Source organism: Microtus ochrogaster, chromosome 4 (genome assembly GCF_000317375.1).
Source record: "Microtus ochrogaster isolate Prairie Vole_2 chromosome 4, MicOch1.0, whole genome shotgun sequence".
NCBI lineage: Eukaryota > Metazoa > Chordata > Mammalia > Rodentia > Cricetidae > Microtus > Microtus ochrogaster.
In genome coordinates, this window is record NC_022011.1 from 45,601,019 (window position 1) to 45,622,011 (window position 20,993).

Below are 20,993 nucleotides of genomic sequence, written 5' to 3' on the forward strand. Positions count from 1 at the left end.
CCCCACTGGCCCTGGGGGTGGTTCCCTAACAACAAGGCTGGTAGACTAGGACTCTGGAAGGCATCTGTACCCACTTAAGGTTACAGAGTACTAAGAGACAGGGGTGAAGCAAAGGATTCTTGGGGTGGCCTCTAGAAGACCCAGGTGTCAAACTGAGGGACCCCAAGTTGCATGTCCACACCAGAAGTGGTGGTAGGAAGCCGGAACTGGGGGAGTATTTGGATCACCATGACCAAAGTCTTAACACTATCCCTTCCTTTTAGTACCACCAAGGCAAGAGTTTCTGCCCCCACCCCCGCCAGTTGCATGTGACTCCCAGGGAAAATAGCCACAGGAAGGTGCCTGAGGTCTCAAATGTGGCCAGGACTTTTCTGCCTGGCCAGCCACTCTCCCGGAGATGGTAGGGGGCTCACTGAGGACTTCCACATGGTAGTTCTTTGTTGCTTCCCCCAGCTCGTTGGTGACCACACAGGTGTACTGGCCAGTATCTTCCTTCTGAGCATTCAGGATCTGGAGACCATGGGTACCTGCTTGGGGAGCCGTGGCCAGAGTTATCCCAAAACAGGGCTTCACCATAGACAAGCGCTCAGACCAACCCAACCTGTGTCTTCTCAAAGCCCACCCCAGGGCCATCACCTGGGAGGAGCTGAATGTTCTGAGAGGCCTTGAAGGGCACCCCATCCTTCATCCAGGTGATATTGGGGGATGGGAAGGCCAGCGCCTCACAGATCAGGGAAATGGGATTATTGATGGTCACAGTCACTTCCTCGATGGTATTCTCAGGTGCTCCCAGGATGGTGGGGACCACTGGACGGGGGGAGGAAGGCCTTGGTTAACAGTCTAGGCCCAGGCCCGAGGACCCTGAGGACCAGGACAGCTAGGGCCCCAGGCTTATCCTTGGTGCTGCAGTTGTGAATAGATGGGAAACAGAAGCTCAGGGCGGCCACACCCTCCTCCACCATGGAGTCACACTGCAGGACAAGAGAACAGCCACGTTCTCCTGTGCCTCTTAGAGACTCAACATGTGGCCTCACTCTTATTCAACCTAAACTTTCTTGGTTCTGCTGAGAAGGAGGGAGACTTTTTGGAATTGTCATGGAAGAGGTTGTGCTGAAAGCCTGGTCCCCAGCTGGGGTTGCTATGGAGATCTGACACCTGGCTGCTCTCTAGTATTTTTGCTGTCACCCTTGAAGTAGCAAACGGAATGACAGTGGTTGCTTGCGGAAACCCAGGTGGTTGCAGAGGCATAACACTCACCCAGGACGGTGAGCTGTGCATGTTTGGTCTTCTCCCCCACAGCATTGGCAGCGACGCAAGAGTAGTGGCCAGCACTGGACAGGTTGGCCTGGGGGACCCACAGGAAGGCACCATCTGGGGACACCTCATAGGGGTCTCCAACAGACAGGGACCGGCCGTCTTTGAACCATGTGATCTTTGGCGGCGGGTGGCCTATATGAAGAGGAGACAGATCATTCAGTGAGCTCAGACCAGATGGCTCAGGGGCTAGAGGTGGCCCGGCCAGCACAGATATGGAGTTTCCATCCCCATTCAGGATGGCAGCAGAACAGCCAGGGCCCTTCTTCAGGAACTCAGCTGCTCACTGGGGACAGGGCAGGAATGGCTTGGGACAAAGAGGCAAGATCCATTCATCCATCTACCCTTCCTTTCTTCTATCCACCTTCCATTCGTCTTCCTACCTTACTGCTCATATATGGATCCTTCTATCCATCTATCCATCATTCACCTGTCTATCCGTCTTCATACCCCTTAAGGCACACTTATCAATTCACATATCCATTTGTTTATCCATTTATCTTCTCATCCACCCACCCACCCATCCATCCATCCATCCATCCATCCATCCACCCACCCTCCACCCACCCATCCATCCATCCATCCATCCATCCATCCATCCATCCATCCATCCATCCATCCATCCTATGCTTCCTCCTACCCATGTACTAGCCACTCATCTATCCTACCACTCATCCTTCCATTCATCTGTCATCTTTATTCAAAAATCCGCCTATCTATGTCCCCATTCACTGCGCTTCTCTTTATCCAGACACATTCCCACTCACCCTCCCATCCTCAGGCATCAGAGGGAGCCTGGTTTTCCAGGCAGCAGGGGAGCTGTGGACTCAAGGGTCTGGGTCCTAGAGGAGCTCGGACATCACAGATCACTATGGTCCTGTGTGGTCAGTGCAGGGGCAGGGAAGTCCTACAGGACTAGACAGAGAGGCCCCGTGGAAGCTTCTGGCAGGTGACTGAGCTCAGCGAGGAGCAGGGCAAGGTGTCAGGGTAGGGGATCAGTTAAGCCAGGCCCACCTCACCTGTGGCATTGCACAGCAGCTGAGCAGCCTGTCCCTCGGGTACCTTGATCACCTCCTCCAAGTCTTCATTCTCAATACTGGGAGGAACTAGGAGGAGGAGAAAGGCAAACAGTTTCTAGCTGGGTGACCCACCTGGCTATCCATCCACAGAACAGGAAACAAAGTTTGCTGTGCCTCAGTTTCCCCATTTCGCCCATGTCTGCTCCTACCCAGAAGTCAGTCTAATGAATTGCTCTGGGAAGACTCTGGACAGAGAAGTCGGTGTGGGGTTGAGAATATTTGTTCCTCCCACTTTGGGTTAATCCCTACTGTTTCTGGAAAATATCAGGGCAGCTTCAGTATAGAGGGCGTGTGTATACATGTGTGTGTGTGTGTGTGTGTGTGTGTATGTGGTGTGTGTGGTATGTGTATGTATAATGTGTGTGGTGTGTATGTGTTTGTGTGATAGGTGTATATGTGTGTGTGCTGTGTATGTGGTATGTGAGTATGTGTGTGTGTGGTATGCGTATATATGGTATGTGTGGTGTTTGTGTGTATGGTGTACGTGTGATGTGCATGTATGTGTGTGTGGTGTACATGTGTGTGTGGTATGTGTATTTGTGTGTATGGTGTGTGTGGTAGATATGTATGTGTGGTATGTGTGTGGTGTGAGTATATATGGTGTGTGTGATGTACATGTATATGCGTGTGATAATGTGCGTGTATATGTGTGTGTGGTGTATGTTTGTGGTGTGTGTATGTGTGTGGTGTGTATATATATGTGTGTGTGTGGTGTGCATATGTGTATGTGGTATGTGTATGTGCGTGGTGTGTGTATGTGTGTGGTGTGTAGTTTGTATGTGTGTGTGCGGTATGTAATGTGTGTATATGTGTGTGGTGTTTGTATATATGGTGTGTGAGTGTATGTGTGTGTGGCGTGTATGTTTGTATGTGTATGTGGTATGTGTATGTGTGTGGTGTGTATGTTTGTATGTGTGTGTGTGGTATGTGATGTGTGTATATGTGTGTGTGGTGTTTGTATAAATGGTGCGTGTATATATGTGTGTGTGGTCTATGTATGTGTGTATGTACATGTGTGGTATGTGCATGTATGGTGTGGTTTGTGATGTGTGTATGGTGTGTGGTATTTGTAAATATTGTGTGAGTATATAGTATGTTCACATGTGCATGGGAATGCATATGCATGTGGAGGTCAAAGGTGAACCTCAGGAAGCATTCACCTTTAAAAAAACAAAACCAAAAAATCCGGGGTCTCTGGCCCAGAATTTGCCAAGCAGGCTAGGCTGGCCAGCCAGAGCCCCCGAGGGATCCTCCCATTTCCATCACCAAGTGTTGGGATTCTGAGCAAGTGCTACATACACCCCTCAGATCATTTTTCCTTTACTTGGGATCTGGGGATCAGATTCAGGGCCTCACACTTCTGCAGCAAACGTTTAATTGGCTGAGACTCTCCCCTCCCCCAGAGCACAGGTTCTGATGAAGCAAGGAAAACCGGGTCCAGCCTCCTCCATCTCTGCCCACTCTAGCGTCCCAGCTGGAAGAAGAGGCTCCTGATGCTCCTAAGAACAGAGTGTGTCCTACCCAGGACCTCCACACTGAAGTTCCTGCGTGCCTCCCCAGCCTCATTGCTGGCCAGGCATGAGTAGAGGCCTCTGTCCTGCTCCCGGGCTGGGGTCACCTTCAGCATCCAGCCACCTGGGAGGGAAGGAAAGGCATAGGATCAGCAACCTCTCCCAGCTTATGATGCCAGGCATTAATATACAAGTATCTGCCTCCCAGTGTTCCAGTCCTCTAGTGGGGAACCAGAGGCCCACGAGAGTAAACAGAAGGATAGAGCATGACATCAGAAAAACCTGAGGACCTGTGAGGCAAGACGGAACTGAGTTGCTAGCTCTCTGTGGCTCTGGCTAGGGCTGAGAGACAACAGTGAGCTACATAGCTACACAGTCCTGTTTTTTTTCAGATGTCCATTTTGTCCCAAGAGCCCTCCCCACAGAAAAAGGCTTCTTCTCCCAGGGATCTTTGAAGCAGAACTAGTTCCTCACAAAGAAACCACAGAACTTATAATACCCACCTGGAGCAGATAACACACACATATCATCACTGCTATTCCTACACTCATGGCAGACATTACTAATTGATTGCCGGTCCCCTTTGTGCTCAGCTGAATTCCAGTTTCTGTGTTCTTGTCTATACAATGCATCTGGTGACCTCTACCAAATGAGAAATGTTTGCAATCCCACAGTTGTTGATTGATGGGTCACTGAGGTCTGGCAGTTCAGGGTCAGAGGTCACAGGCTAGACTGATCCTGAAACAAACCTGGTTTAGTGCCTTACCTGCCAAGAGGTAGGTGTTCTCTCCAGGGCTGATTGGCTGTCCCTCCCGAAACCACTGGACTGTTGGAGGCGGGACCCCTGCAGCTTCACAGAGCAGCGTCAAGGAGCCTTGCAAGGTGGCAGTGACGTTGGTCAAGGAGTTCAAGTCTCCAGGGAGTTGAGGAGGTACTGCATTCAGAGTACAGGCAGCACTCAGCCCTGCACTCTCTGCCCACTCATGGCCCCACTCATGAACTGGGAGAAATCAAGCACTGGGAGGGGTCCCAGTTACTGCCCTCAAAGGTGTGATACCACACCACAAGTGGGCTCTGGGACCAGACAGGAACCTCAGGCCTCAGTTTCCCCACCCTTTCAGAGGGATATGGACAGGATTCTTTTTTGTTGTTGTTATTTTTTTTTTTGAGACAAGGTTTTTCTGTAACTTTGGAGCCAGTCCTGAAAACTAGCTCTTGTAGACCAGGCTGGCCTTGAACTCACAGAGATCCACCCGCCTCTGCCTCCCACGTGCTGGGATTAAAGGCGTGCGCCACCACTGCCCTCCTCCTCCTTCTCCTCCTCTTCCTCTTTCTTCTTTGACAGTGTCTTGTGTATCTCAGGCTGGCCTCTAACTTGCTATATTGTAATTAATTGTTTTGTGCTATTTGACTTTTGGGGGGCCTGCTACCCAGCTCTCAAATAACCATACATGAAGATTTTATTCTTACTCATAAAGACCCGGCTTAAACTTGGCTTGTTTCTAGCCAGCTTTTCTAACTTAAATTATCTCATCTATTTTCTGCTTCTGGCCTTTTATGTTTCTCTATTTCTGTATATATTTTCTTTCCTTCTTACTCTGTGGCTGGCTGTGTTGCTGGGTGTCTGGCCCCTTCTTTTCTCTCTCCTTCATCTTTTCTTGCTTCTAGATCTCCTTTCTTTCTCTCTTTTCCCCTTCTAGTCATACTTTCTGCCTGCCAGCCTTGCCTATCCTTTTTCCTGTCTAGCTATTGGCGATTCAGCTCCTCATTAGGCCAGCAGGTGTATTAGACAGGCAAAGTAACACAGTTTCACAGAGTTAAACAAATGCAACACAGAAGAATGCCACACATCTTTGCATCACTAAAACAAAGGTTCCACAGCATAAATAAATGTAACATGTCTTAAACATGTTCTACAATACTATATAGCCAAGGATAATCTTGTACTCCTCATCTCCCTGCCTCCATCTCTTGAATGCTGGGCTGACAGGAGCGAGCCACAATGGAGGCTTATTCAGTTCTGGTTCTGGAAGCCAGGACTTTGTTGGTAGAATGCTAACCATACTCTTTCCACTGAGCCAAATGCACAAAATCCCCTATTCCGTGTCCATTATGGGGCAGGAGCTGAGCAGGATGGATGCTTGCAAATGCAAGCCCACATCCACCCTCGGATCTGTGCTCTGGATGAAGGGGCATTTCTGGAAAGATCTACCACTGGGGTGATGAGGCACAGAATGATAAAGGCCCCACTGCGCTCATCCCTTTCCCAGCCTTCTCCAGGACCACCCCCTGCGGCCACCAGAAATAGATCCAGGTGCACATCAGGAGTGAAAATAGGCTCTCGCACCCCTCTCTTACTACAACCCCGGCAGCCACCCAACTCCTACTTAGTCTTTCAGCTGCAGCCCCAAGGCACCTCCTCCAGGCAGGTATCTTGGTTTTTCTCCAATGTGTATGGTCTCCTGGCTTTCCTACCCCAGATCCCCCAAGATCACCAGCCACATAGAGCGTGGACTGTCAGGAACAGGGTGGGGAAAAGCTAACATGGGAAGGAAGGGAAGGGGAAAGGATAGGGAGGGAAGGAAGAACATGGATGTTTTGTGAACAGTCCTGTTGGCCATGGTCCCAGTGGCAGCCCTCAGCAGAGCCCGGACTGAAGAAGCCCCTGGCTGTCTGTGACTTTAGGAGACTATCTGACCTTACACTCTCCAGCCCAGCCCAGCCCAGCCCCGCCCAGCTGCTCACCCTGCCCACAAGCCACCAGTCCTCACCCAGCACAGACAGCGTGAATCTCCTCTCAGCACGCCCAGCTGTGTTCTCAGCTACGCAGCTGTAGTCACCGGTGTGGGAGGCCTGCGCCTGTTCCAAGTGTAGACTGTGGTTCTGATTCTGAAGCCACAGGCCAGGTTCCATCTGGACAGGTTGGCCATTCCTCTCCCATGTCACCACTGGCAGGGGTTTCCCTGTGGCATTACAATCTAGGGTGGTGTTTCTACCCTGGACCACGGAGACAGCTGTGAGCAGCTCCCGAGGGCCAGTGACCTGAGGAGGAACTGAGATGAGGAGGAAGGTTCTCAGTAGAGTAGTCAGGACCACGTGATAGCAGGGTGACCAGTGCTGGGGTCTCAGTGGACACATTTAGGCCTACATTCTTCCTTGCACGAGCTGTGTGACCTTGGCCTATTCACTTCACCTCTCTGAGCCTTTTCATCTCTGTGTCAGAGTGACAGCTGTATCCACCAGTAACCTCTCAAGACACACTAGGGACCTGGGCGGGCTGCTCCCTGGGGAATATACTCAGCTATTCCTGGTCTGTGTGGTCTCAGTCTCATAGACTGGAGCATCTCTAGTTACCCATGCAGGCCTTGAACTTTTTTCCTTCCACTTTAGCCTCTCAAATGGGGACTACAGTGCCCAGCACCTTTCTAGCACCTCTGTTGTGTCACGTGGCTTAGGCTGGCCTTGAACTCACCACTCGGCTTAGGCTGGCCTTGAACTCACCACTCGACTGAGGACTTTGAGCTCCTAATCTTCTCACTTCCTTTCCCAAGTGTTGGATTTACGTGTTGATAAGCATTCTGTCAACTCAGCAAAGTCCCCAGTCCCCAATCTTGACAGTGTGGCTTTTACAAGGCCAGGATATCTCCTCCCCCACACCATGTTCTCTCTCCTCTCTCTCTCTCTCTCTCTCTCTCTCTCTCTCTCTCTCTCTCTCTCTCTCTCTCTCTCTGTATGTGTGGTATGCATATAGCATGTTTGCTTATATAAGGTCATGTATGTACACATATGCATGCATGTGGAAGCCTAAGGTCTGCTTACTGAATCATCCTCAGCTGATGGTTTATTCACTGAATATTCATCCACTTTATTCTCTCAGTTAAACCCGGAGCTCACTGATACAGCTAGTCTTACCAGCCACCCCACTCTGGGGACCCCCTGTCTCTGCCTTCCAAGGCTAGGACCCAAGTGAACTGCCTAGCCCACCGCCATTTCCATAGACTTTGGGATCCAAGCTTGCATGGCAGGCATTTAACTACTAAGCCATCCCTCCGGCAGGACTTATGTTACCAGTGCGGGCTCTATAGGAACCTCACATACACTCACTTCCAACCATTTCAATGCAAGCTTTTTCCTGCTAGACCACAGAGGTGCACAGGGGCCTGCTGTCCCCTCCCGTGTGCACACGCTGGGAGTTGAGGGTCTGGACTGGAAGGGCAGGCAAGTGCCCATCTTGCTGCTCCCACCCTTGGGTGGTCTAGACTTCAGCTCTATCCATTCATCATGCAGACATTCCCCAGTCCCGGCTCACCCAGAACCTCCAGCTGCTGCTCCTGGCTGCTGGTCCCAGCTGTGTTGCTGCATTCACAGACGTATGTCCCCTCCTGGGACGACTTGACCTGTCCCAGGTACAGTAGCCTCCCTACGGCTGACACCTGTCCCAGGCCATCTCTTTCCCCAGGCAGGGGCTGGCCTGGGGCAATGAGAAAAGGCCCTTTCATGAGAAACAGTGGTCCTCCCACCCACCTGCTCCATCCTCTAGGTGTCCCCATATGTGACATCTCCTCTGGAAAGCCTTCCCTGGGTCCTGACATCTCGTTGAGTCACCATGCTCCCAACTTGGGACTTCTAAGCATGACCTGCCCTGTGTCCCTGGAGGTAAAGCCAATCCCTCCACAATGGCCCGAGTTCAGTCCCCATCACCCTATGAACCATTTCCCACTATGTCCTTCTGGCTGACGCTGCTGCAACCCTTCTGAACTCTTTTGCTGTCCCAAAGTATGCTTGGCTTGTTTCTGCCTTTGCACCTACCACGGCCTCTGCTGGGTGGCTTCTCCTTGCTCTGCCCTCAGGGTTATCCTTCTTCTTGGGTCAAACATCCCAGCCACACACCTTAAAACTCCAAGCCCTGGCCACACCTGCCTTTTCCTACACCTTTCCACACCTGCCTGCTCCCTAAGGCCCAGAATGATTTCCTCACTTTGCCGCCTGACCACCCAGGTGAGGGTAGGGCTTGCTCATTTTTATTTATTTATTTATTAAAGATCTCCGTCTCTTCCCCGCCACCGCCTCCCATTTCCCTCCCCCTCCCCCAATCAAGTCCCCGTCCCTCCTCAGCCCGAAGAGCAATCAGGGTTCCCTGCCCTGTGGGAAGTCCAAGGAACCCCCACCTTCATCCATTTCTAGTAAGGTGAGCATCCAAGCTGCCTAGGCTCCCACAAAGCCATTGCGTGCAGAAATCTCAAGGTCCAAGTCAGGAGCAGAAGGAGAGAGAGCGCGAGCAAGGAACTCAGGACCGCAAGGGGTGCACCCACACTCGGAGACAATGGGGATGTTCTATTGGGAACTCCCCAAGGCCAGCTGGCCTGGGTCTGAAAAGGCCTGGGATGAGGCCGGACTCGCTGAACATAGCGGACAATGGGGACTACTGAGAACACAAGAACAATGGCAATGGGTCTCTGATCCTACTGCACCTAAGGGCTTGCTCATTTTGCTATCTTCTCAGGTCCCAGGAAAAACTCTATCCGACCTGCCCTCCATATTTGGGTTAAGGGAACCTCACAGTATTCTGCACTAGGCTCCGGACTTTAAATGCCGCAGCGGCCAAAACAACACCACATGTGGCTCACAGACTGTCAGAACATAGCCGTGTGGGGAGGCCCTGGCCAGCCAGGGCTTGGGGAAGGATGGTCCTGGCAGAAGAGACAGGGATTTGGGGCCGGAAGATCACAGGCTAGAAGGGGTCTACAGATGGGGCAAAGCAGAAGGCTGGGGAAAGCAGCACTCTGTAGCCAGCTGGTCCCCACTGAAGGGCTGGAAACCCATGGCCTCATTGAGGTACTCGGGTGCTGGGTGCTGGGGTGCTGGGTGAGGGGTGCTGGGTGAAGGGGAGCTGGGTGAGGGGTGATGGGTAAGAGGGTGCTGGGTGCTGGGGTTCTGGGTGAGGGGTGCTGGAAGAGGGGTACTGAGTGAGGGGTGGTGGGCAAGGGGGTGTTGGGTGAGGGGGTGCTGGGTGAGGGGCGCTGGGTGAAGACATGCTGGGGGAGGAATGCCAGGGGAGGGGGAGCTGGGTAAGGGCAGGGCAGCCATCCTACCGTCTTTCCTCCATGAGATCTTAGGGAAGGGAATGCCCTGGCAGTCGCACGACAATCTGGCAGTCTGCCCCTCGCTCACCGTCAGAGTGTAAGGCTCCTTTGAGGGAAATGCTGGAGGAACTGGTTCAGAGCAGACAGGAGTTGAGGGGGACTGGGTTGGGAGGGAGGCCCAGATTAGGTATCCCTTCTTCCTGGGATCTGAAAGCCAGTCCTGGGGGAAGGACCCTGGAGACCCTCACCCCAGACATTCAAGTTGAAGTGCTTCTCAGAGCGGCCGGCCTGGTTCAGGGCCTCACAGGTGTAGCGTCCCGCGTCCCGCACCTTCACTTGGTCCACCTGGCCAGTGAGTCAAGCAGAGGTGGTGTCACCCCTAGATGGGCTGTGTCACCCTCATCATGTCATGTGACCTCATTGAGTCTGATCTCCCCCATGGAATGTGAAGCTGTGACAACAGCTCCCTGCCTGTGACACCAAGAGGTTTGTGAAGCTGTAACAACAGCTCCCTGTGACACCGAGAAGTTTCTAGAAGTCAGTGTTGCTCCATGTCACCCTTCTGGCTCCTCTACATCAGATCCACAGCCCTGATCTGCCAAGAGGCTGCGCACGTGGCGAGCCAGTCCTCCCCCAGCCCTTCATCATTCCCACGGTCCTCAGAAAGTCCAACAGAAGAAAAGGGGGAGAGTGAAGGATGATGGGTAAGGGATCTGCCATCTTGGGGTCAGTCTGAGGCTGCACCATGGCTTTGAAGACTGAAGGAAAGGAGAGGAGATCAAAGGGTGACACTTGGAGGAATGGTCACATCACAAGGTGATGGGTGGGGTCCTGGGGGAGAGGGCTCTGTCTCCTGGTGGGTGGTCATTGGTCACACTGAGCTGAACACTGCTCACAGGTATCTGGGACACCCACAAGCCCTGGCCTGCTCAGCTACCGCCTTCAGCAGCCAGCTGCATAGCTCCACACCTCCAACACGGCCTTGTCTGCAGAGAAGCGGATGCCAGGGTGAGGCTCCAGGGGTCTCCCATCCTTCTGCCATCTGAGCTCGGGGGGAGGCACAGCACGGCTCTGGCACTTCAGTGCCACTGATTTATTGACTACGACAGACACATTCAGCTCTTCTCCGAGGATGCTGGGGGGCACTGTGGTGCAGACAGCAGAGGAAACCCTAAGGTGAGTGACAGAGCACTAACAAAAGGCCACAGCTGCAGCGGCCTAGCCAATTCCCGCAGCCAGGGGATGAGAGTCACGCCCAGCTTAGTCCTGCCACCTCCGTCCTGTTGTACAGGCTTGGGGGCAAGTCCCGACCCCTCCCCCCAGTGTGGGATCCAGAGAGCCCTGGGCTTTCCTCCTCACTCGCCATACATTGCCCCAACCCTGGAGCTTCATGCTTCTCCCCCAAGCCCTAACCACAGAGCTCCTGGCCGTGCATGGCCACCTGCCTGCCACTTGCTCACCTACAGGGATGCTTATTGCCCCAGGACAGGGCTCTAGTAACTAATGGTGACCACAGGGTCAGGTGGTGACTCTCATTTCTTCCATCTGATCCCTTCCCCGACGGGGCACAAGGTTGTGGATGTCCCCCCAAGCCCAGCTTCTTGAACTGGCTACCTTATAGTAATGCCCACCCTCGCCCCCAGGTGGAAGACTCACTGTGAACTTGCAGAATGGTGTCCCTGCGGTCCTCGCCAACAGCACTCACTGCTACGCAGGAGTAGCTGCCTGCATCAGAAGCATGGGCGCTGGCCACAGTGAGGACTTGGCCTCCGGGGAAGATCTGTACCCCAAAGGGAAGTCCACATCAAACGCAGCTCCCACTACAGGGTCAGTGCCTGTCCCGAGGAGTGAGCCCTGGTACCACATCCAAAGTGAATCCTGTTCCAGACCCCTGGGGTCCTCCAAGGCACGGGATCCATAAGCTGCACCCTTGAGCCTGAGGACCCTGCTGGCTGCTAGCAGTTTTACCTGTCTCTAGAAGAGCCACCTGGAGCCATTCTGCCCACCCCAGTGGCTGCTTGCCATGCGAAGCCAGGAGACCTCAAGAGGCTATGAAATTGAGATGGACCATGTGTATAAAACACATAATCAGAGTTGGTGTGAACATCAAGTATGGGACATCTCGCGAGTGACTTTTTACACTTGTCACGTGACGAAATGAACCTTTTTTTTAATATTGGATTTGATAACATCAAAATTGGTTTGCCTTTGCTCTGCATGGTACGGCACACAGCACTTGGGGAGCAGAGACAGGCAGATCGCTGTGAGTTCAAGGTCAGTCTGGTCTATATTCTACAAAACGGGTGCCGGGACAGCCAGAGCTACATAGTGAGACCCTGTTTCAGACATGAAATAAAAAATGGTTTGCTTTTTTTTTCCCCCTGAGGGAAGGTCGCATATAGTTCAGGTTGATCTTGAACTTTTCATGCAGTGGAGAATAACCCTGGTCCTCCAGCTTCTACCTCCTGAGCGCTGTGACTCCAGGTGTATGCCAGCGTGCCTCACTAATGCAATGTTGGGAAAGGCAGCCAGGGCCTCGTGCATGCTGGGCAAGGACTCTATTGACTGCTACATCCCCAGCCCTTTTCATTACTTCTTTTTGAGGGAGAAGTGAGACAGACCAATGTATAGCCAACACTGGCCTGGGACTCACTGTGTTGATCGGCCTAGCCTTGAAGTCATGGTGATCCTCCTGCCTCAGCCTCCTGAGTGCTGAGGGTTTGGGCATGCACCATCAGATGCTCCTTATTCCTCATTTCAGTGTGGCTACCAAACACTCGAGGCTACATATTTGGCTGGCATCAGTGGCATGTAGCATATCCCAGTGAGCAGGAACTCTGCCTCTCCCTCAGACTAGGCTCCCAGGGCCTGACCTCTGCTGCCAGTCCCTAGGGAACACAGCAGGAGGTTGCTCAGGGGCCACCCAGTGCTACTCACCTTGAGGCCAGGGTTCCCTTTGGGGGACACAGGGTTTCCATCCTTCAGCCATATCAGTGTAGGGTTGGGGATGCCAGTGGCATTGCAGGTTAGGCGGAATGGTGTGCCAAGTAGTACTGGGCCTGGCAGGCTAGGTGGCAGGGTGATTTGAGGTGGTACTGCAAAGATGGGTGGCAGGGAAGAGCGGTCAGTGAGCCACACTGCAAGTGACACAGGCTGGTTACCCTCAGGAATACAGGTCACAGACAAAAGCATGGGTGTAACATCCCAGCCCAGGCAGCCTGGCAGACATGCGTCAACACCAGAGGTCTCTACTAATGAGAAATTGTGGCTCAGAGAGGGGAGGTCACCTGCCCAAGGCTAAGCAGCTAGAATGTGGCAGACACCACACTTGAACTCAGGCTTTGGGTCAGCAGAAATGACTTATCCTGGGGATTGTAGGGAAAGCAAGGGCTGAGGGTCCTCTGGGCCCAGATCTCAGGTGTGACACGGACACCCTAGAAAACCACAACTAACCACACCTTGAAAATCCCACGGTAGCCAGGAGGCTTTCAGAATAAAAGTTAATCTCTCTCATGGCTCATGAGACTCTAGCAGTCCAGCTCTAGTTGGCTACCAACATCGCCCCATCCCCTCTTAGTTTGTATGCTCCAGGCATGCCCAGTGTTGGGCAGTGTTGGCCTCCATGCATGCCACGGCCATTACCATCTTCACCAGAGCAGTTAGGACTTCCTGTTTGAGACCCTCACAAGATCAGGCCTTCTGGGGTTCCCTCACTGAAGGAGGTGGGGAAGGCTGCCCCTTCCCCTCTAGCTGCACATGGTCTCTGGGGATGCTAGAGGATGCTAGGGGTGATATAGGAGGTGGGAAACTGACAGAAGGGGGGATCTATGCAGCCTTTTAAATGCCGATATGGGACTTTTTGCTAACATCCCTGTTTTGGGGGGGGGGTCATCCATACTCCTGTGAGAAACCTGTAAGCAAGTCCAATAAACTCATTGGCTTCCCAAGGTGGACTTGGGTGGAACTGTTCCTTTGGTCAGCCCTCGGGGCTCTATGTGGGATGTATTAATATTTGTTCATATGACCCCAGGGAAATTCACTCAAAACCCAGCCTCCCTTCAGTTTCTCGTGTTTCCTACATCTCTGTAGCTTAGATGGAGGACTAGAACAGTGAAGAGATGAGTGGGCACAGGATTGGAGAGATGGATGTTGTATTAATGATGGATGAGCGGATATTTGTATACATAGAAGACTGGATGGCTGGGTAAATGGGTGGACCGAAGTTTGGAATACAAGGATAGTTGGATAAATGAATGGGTTTATATGAATGAATGAGAGGCTGGCTTGCTGGCTATTGAATGGTAGGTAGATGGATGAACGGATAGATGAGTGGATGGATAGATGGGTAAATGATGGTTTAGTGGATGTATGGATGGTGGATGGGTAAATGGAAGGATTAATTGGTGGGTGGGTAGATGATAGGTGGATGTATCGGTAAATGGATGGGTACACGGGTGGGTGGATGGTGGGTGAATAGATAGTAAACAGATAAATAGATGGGTAGATATATGGGTGAATGGATGGAAGCATAGGTGGGTAGATGGGTGTGTGAGTGGTGGATGGGCAGAAGGATGGATGTATAGGCGGGGGATGAACAGATAAATGCATGGGTAGATAAGCTGAAAAAACAAGTAGACAAGAGACAGGAGGCTAGACAAATGGAAAGAAAACAAGCATTTTGGAAAAGGCTCTATAGTCCTGGCCACTCACCGTTGACCCGTAGGCCATACCGAAGTCCTGCACTGCCCGCCACATTGGTCGCCACACAGCGGTAGCTCCCTGCATCAGAAAGCTGGGCTCGTTCAATATGAAGAACTCTCCCATCAGTTGAAACTGTCACCCCTCTCTGGGTAGAGATAGGCTGGCGGCCCTTGAACCAGGAGACATCTGGGAGAGAAAAAACATGCAAACATCCTATCAGCTGTTGGCTGTAGGGGCACGCAGAGAAACTTCCAGAGTGAACACACACTTCTTCCATTGCTAGAGACAATCAGAGTTCTTAGGAAGGGGACTGAGGACAGAACACAGCAGCATGACAGGAGACCAGACCAGTGACTGAGAGGAAGTTCCAGGAAAAGGGCTAGTCAGCTAGAGTAAGTGATGTGGGAGTCCCCTCTGTATGCTGTGAATACCATTGGTTAATAAAGAAGTTTTTTTGGGTCTGTGATAGGGTAGAGCAGAACTAGGCGGGGGAAAAACTAAACTAAATGCTGGGAGAAAAGAGGCAGAGTCAGGAGAAGCCATAGACCCACCACCAGAGACATGGTTGGAACCTTGCTGGTGTGCCACAAGCCTCATAGTAAAATATAAAATAATGGAAATGGGCTAAATTAAGATGTAAAAGCTAGCCAATAAGAAGTTAGAGCTAATAGGCCAAACAGAGATTTAATTAATACAGTTTCTGTGTGGTTACTTTGGGAGTCTGGGCAGCCGGGAAACAAACAAGCAGCCTTCTTACTACAAATTGGTGCTCCAACATGCGCTAGCTAAATCCACATAAAACCTGAGAGAGCTTGAAGAGTAATTCTAGGCAAAAAAGGACAGAGTTTAGCACAGTTTCTTGGTAGCCACAATTTTTTTTCCTAGATGGGCTCACGGTGAGCAGGGGTGATGCGTCTATTTAAGAGAGGTGCAGGAAAAACTGTGTGGCTTCTTTTTTTAAAAAAAAAAAGTGGTGGCTTCCTGGTTCACAAGCACAAACAGCTCTAACTCTTTCTCGAGAGGTCTGGCTATGGAGCATTTAAATGGGGTCTGTGAGCAGCATGTTACAAACTGCTTAATGGTTCAACATAGAGCCACTGTATACTTGGAACTGGGGTGGTGCATGCAGCTTGCAGAGACATTGAACATGCCTCCATGATGCTGGACAGGGCAGAGCAAGCAGGCAGCGCCCTCTTGGCCCTAGCCACGCCCACTTGGCATTAAAAAAAATAGCAGTTCTGGTCAGAAAAGGATTACAGATATGCAATAAGGACATTTTCAGACATAAAAGACCTCTAAATTGGTCACAGTTTGTTTTAAAAAAGTATGTAGGCTTGGAAGAGAGAAGATAAAGAGTATAGAGAGTCATAAAAGGAAGTAAATATTTTAGAAAAAAATAAAACAAAGTCTTTAAAAAGACAGAGTACAGACAGTAATAGACTAACGTAAAGTAAAGATAATAAAATAAATATTAAAAAGTAATAGAGTAAAAAATAACAAGTCACTTAAAGATAGAAAATACACAGAGACTCTAGATTAGGTATATATTGTGTTTTCTTTGAATTTTTTGACTGCAGAGAAACATTTGATTCTGGGGATTGCTAAGCTAAACCAACATATATAAATTATCTTAATTTCAAAATATGGGTCTAAGGATTTGTTGCTTTGGAAAAGAGATTCTGCTTTTGTTTCCAAAGAGAATAAGAACCTGTGGATTCATTCCAGGCTAATGTGGTTTGATGGACCAAGACCCCCTAAAAGGTCACAGTTAACACCCCTAAAAATACTTTACCCAACAAAAAGCAGGAAGCAATTGGAAAGAACTATGCCTAAATCTCAAATATTGTTTATAAATCTTTGTTTACATTTAAAGAGGGATAAGATATAGAAATACATAATTTGCATTGGTATGGATCTTGGTCTATTGATGTATATTTCTGCTCTTGATTAAGGTATTGTGATTGTGCAGTTATTTTAAACATGCAATGTATAATTAAGAAATATAGGTTAATAGATAGTCATCTATAATAGTCAAGCCTGTAGTCATGTTTGTTAGATTTTCTAGATCTATAGAGATATATTTCAGTTATATAGGTATTCTTCAAATATTTCAGAGTCCTTCAGAATATGGCATTTAAAATGTTTTAAGAATTTAGGAGCTGGGCGATGGTGGCGCATGCCTTTAATCCCAGCACTCGGGAGGCAGAGGCAGGCGGATCTCTGTGAGTTCAAGACTAGCCTGGTCTATAGAGCTAGTTCCAGGACAGGCTCCAAAGCCACAGAGAAACCCTGTCTCAAAAAACAAAACAAAACAAAAAAAAAAAGAACTTAGGACTTTTCATGACAATGAGACACATCTGCTCCTGGAAGCACCATGTTACTTCAAGAGGATGATGGGCCCCAAGGAGGCTCCTTACGGATTTTGCTAGTCATTTGGGCAAGAAACTGCTCTTGCCTGGACTGCTTGATGTTATGCTGTGTGAACTGGACATGCCGGACCCATGACTACTGAACTTCCCTAAAGGTAAGATGGTACTTTGAGGTTCCTACTTCAGAATGTCTGCCAGACATTCTGCAAGACACAGAAAAAAGTGACTGACAAACTGCTAATATAGGTGGAACTCTCTTTGAAATTTCCTGCTTCATGGAAAAGTCTTGGATATTACAGGCCTGTAGGCTGAAGATGGATGCTCCAAAGATACAAAAGAATTTTGGGTGAATGTCCAGGAAGTGAGATGTCTCTGTCAATTCTAGAGTTTTGGAAGTTGTTTACAATACATTTCCTGTTTACTTAGGTAATATTATATCCTTCTGGAGTCTTTGATGGAATTGAAGAATAGATAATTACAGCTTTCCTTAGTATGATAAAAGATAAAGTAGATATAAATATTGTAACTATAATTCTTGCTTGATACCTATTTTGTTATATGTAATTTTACTATGTTAAAGTTAAAGCCTTCCTTTTTATTTAAACAGAAAAGGGGGTGATGTGGGATTCCCCTCTGTATGCTGTGAATACCATTGATTAATAAAGAAGCTGTTTTGGGAGTTGCTGAGGAATCCCATCTGGACAGAACCTTCATCTGGCGATGGATGGAGATAGAGACAGAGACCCACACTGGAACACTGGACTGAGCTCCCAAAGTCCCAATGAGGAACAGAAGGAGGGAGAAGATGAGCAAGGAAGTCAGGACCAAGAGGGGTGCACCCACCCACGGAGACAGTGGGGCTGATCTATTGGGAGCTCACCAAGGCCAGCTGGATTGTGACTGAAAAAGCAGGGGATAAACCCGGACTCTCTGAATATGGCGGACAATGAGGGTTGCTAAGAAGCCAAGGACAATGGCACTGGGTTTTGATCCTACTTCTTGTTCTGGCTTTGTGGGGGCCTAGCCAATTTGGATGTTCACTTCCTAGACCAGGATGGAGGGGGGAGGACTTTGGACTTTCCACAGGGCAGGGAACCCTGACTGCTCTTCAGACTTGAGAGGGAGAGGGAGAGGAGTGGGGGGAGGGCGGGAGGAGTGGGAGGCTGGGAGGAGGCGGAAATTTTTTTTTCTCAATAAAAAAAAAAAAGAACGTGAAAAAAAAGCTGTTTTGGGCCTGTGATAGTGTAGAGCAGAGCTGGGGGTGGGGGGAGCGAACTAAACTGAATGCTGGGAAAAAGAAGGTGGAGTCAGTGAGCCACCAGGAGCCACCGCTGGAGCCACCACATGGCTGGAACCTTGCTGATAGGCCACGAGCCTCATGCAAAATATAAAATAATGGAAATAGGTTAAATTAATTAAATTAAATTAAAGCTAGCCAATAAGAAGTTAGAGCTAATAGGCCAAACAGTGATTTAATTAATACAGAGTCTATGTGGTTATTTTGGGAGTCTGGGCAGCCAGGAAATGAACAAGTAACCTTCTTACTACAAGTAAGGGAGAATCAAAGCTAGCCAAGCCCTCTCCTCTTTCCCATAGCCACCCTCACCCAGGAGAACAAAGAACAGTGGTTCTCAACCTTCCTAAAGCTGCCACCCTTTAGGACAGCTCCTCATGTTGTGGTGACGCCAACCATACAATTATTTTCATTGCTACTTCATAACTATAATTTTGCTACTGTTATGAATCATAATGTAAATATTTGATATGCAGGATACCGGATATGTGACCCTGCAAAAAGGTTATTTGACTCCCAAAGACATTGTGACCCACAGGTTGAGAACCACTGGCATAGAAGGCAAGCACCCTCAACAGTCTCAAAGGTAAGGATGGAGCACTGTACCTATCTACCCAGGGGCTCCACAGGAGGTAAGTACTTCCTGGGCTCACCCACCTAATGCAAGTGACTGTCCCTAACTTGTGAGGGGACAGGATATGGGCCTCCCTCCTGGCACACAGATAAGTCCCACCCTAGCCTGGATGTGGGCACTCGTATGATTCACCCAAGTGCCTGGTTCTTTTCTTCCATATGGTTTGGGAGAAACAGCTGGAGGGGATACTATTCATCTGAAGCTTGGACCAGTCCAGGGATGCTAGACCCTCTGAACAGAACTCATACAGGTTTGTTCCTGACCTGCATACAAAGCTCTGGGCACTTGCAGCCCCTTCCACAGGGAATTAGGACTGGCTAGAGCAGACTTCTGGCCAAAGGGAGGGGTCTTACCTGGAGGGGGCACACCTGAAGCCAGGCACTCCAAGGTCACTGAGGCATTTTCCAGAACTGCCTTGTTGACTGGACCAGGCTCAATGTTAGGGGGCACTAGGGGGTTACAAGGAGAAACCACTCTTACAGGGTATGGGCTCTGGGCAGCCCCAGTCCCATTCTTTTGTCTTTTCTCACTTCTCCTAAAGAGTTCTGGTGACAAGCTCACATCCATGGACCAAGGAGATTGTCCTTATAAAAGCCCCAAACCGGAGCAAGGGCTGCCCCCAACCCTTAGCCCCATGGAGGAGCCAAAGCTGGCACAGTAGAAGTTGGAACCTCAGGCAGTCCTAGAGTAGCCCAGTAGGGCTTGTCCATGCTGCCAGGGACACATATGAGCTCCCAAACACAAATCCAGCCAGCAAGGGAGCCATTATTGTGGGCAAGGTGACCACTGAAAACACTTCAGGGTCCACCAGCTACGGCCACTGCTTTGTCTTGGCACTGTCTACCCTTTGCAAGGTTAAGCCCACAGCTGTGAATCTAAAACTTCCACTCTTGGTACCAAGGTCCCTTGAGGTGTCACCAGTGACCCCAGGCTTTGAACTCCAATCAAGCTGTAGCCCTCACCCAGAACCCTTAGTGTTACATTCTTCTTGCTCTCCCCTGCCAGGTTGGTGGCCACACACGTGTAGACACCTTCATCTCTCAGGTCTGCTTTCTCAATCTGGAAGAGAAAAATCTGGGATAAGAGGAAGCCACAGGGTCTAGGACCATGCCCCAGTCAGAAAGAGGGTAGGATGTGAGAATAGCCCCCACAAGCAGGTATAAGTCTTGCAAGGGAGCCATGGGCCCCACACCCACATTCCTGGGCTCCTCTCAATTCCCATTATATCACCTCTGTCTTTTTTCTCTGTTAGCTAAGCTTTCAGGGCCTGGATTGAGCTAAGGAACCCCTCTATTCCCCAGGCATAGCACCCAAGGGCTATTCAGTGTGTATATGCCAAGGGGCTCTGATGTCCACTGTCTGCAAAGGCTGCTCAGGGGCTCCAGGTCCTCTGCAGAGTTGTTCTTTGACAGCTAGTCCTGGGTCTCTAACCGTACCTGAAGTCTGCCCCCTGAGGTTGCCATGGCCACACCATCCTTCCACCAGCGGAGGCTCGGGGTAGGCACTCCGGTACTGACACACTGGAGGGTCACAGGCTGCAGGAAAGGGGCTGTGAGGTTCTCACCACCCATGATGTGCACCGAGGGGAGCTCTGGGCAGGAAAGATGGAGAAAGCTCAAGTCAAGCTCCATAGTTCTGTGATGGGCACCCAGTAGTTTCCTAAATGGCTACAAGGGAAGGTGTAGCTTCAAAGGCCTAGCCAAAGGAATGGCCTCTAGAACCCCTGTTCCCCAAACACCTGGGTAAGGGAAGGGGCTCCCCCACAGAGAGCCAACATAACAGTGCTTTCTCTTTGCAAGTTCTCCCAATCCATGCATCCATAGGTCCATCTACACATCCATCCATGCATCCATGCAACCATCCACCCACCCATTCATCCAACCACATATCCACCCATCCATCTACCCCCCTACATCCATCTATCCACACTCCATCCATCCATCCATCCATCCATCCACACATTCATCTACCCATGCACCATCCATCCATCCATCCATCCATCCATCCA

General features: G+C 50.2%; 1 protein-coding gene across 1 annotated transcript in view; it reads right to left on the minus strand.

Moving 5' to 3' along the window:
• Hmcn2 (hemicentin 2) overlaps window positions 1–20,993 on the minus strand; it is a 155,259-nt gene that overhangs the window by 54,181 nt on the left and 80,085 nt on the right. The window contains exons 35-51 of the mRNA XM_013355724.1: window positions 20,422–20,576; window positions 19,948–20,044; window positions 19,339–19,434; window positions 14,698–14,874; window positions 12,925–13,082; window positions 11,644–11,767; window positions 10,957–11,132; window positions 10,236–10,332; window positions 9,997–10,116; window positions 8,214–8,375; window positions 6,676–6,957; window positions 4,671–4,838; window positions 3,915–4,028; window positions 2,334–2,420; window positions 1,258–1,449; window positions 637–807; window positions 414–527 (exon numbers count right to left, since the gene is read on the minus strand). Coding sequence (XP_013211178.1) covers window positions 414–527; window positions 637–807; window positions 1,258–1,449; window positions 2,334–2,420; window positions 3,915–4,028; window positions 4,671–4,838; window positions 6,676–6,957; window positions 8,214–8,375; window positions 9,997–10,116; window positions 10,236–10,332; window positions 10,957–11,132; window positions 11,644–11,767; window positions 12,925–13,082; window positions 14,698–14,874; window positions 19,339–19,434; window positions 19,948–20,044; window positions 20,422–20,576 — 2,490 coding nt within the window. The remainder of the gene's footprint in view (window positions 1–413; window positions 528–636; window positions 808–1,257; window positions 1,450–2,333; window positions 2,421–3,914; window positions 4,029–4,670; window positions 4,839–6,675; window positions 6,958–8,213; window positions 8,376–9,996; window positions 10,117–10,235; window positions 10,333–10,956; window positions 11,133–11,643; window positions 11,768–12,924; window positions 13,083–14,697; window positions 14,875–19,338; window positions 19,435–19,947; window positions 20,045–20,421; window positions 20,577–20,993) is intronic.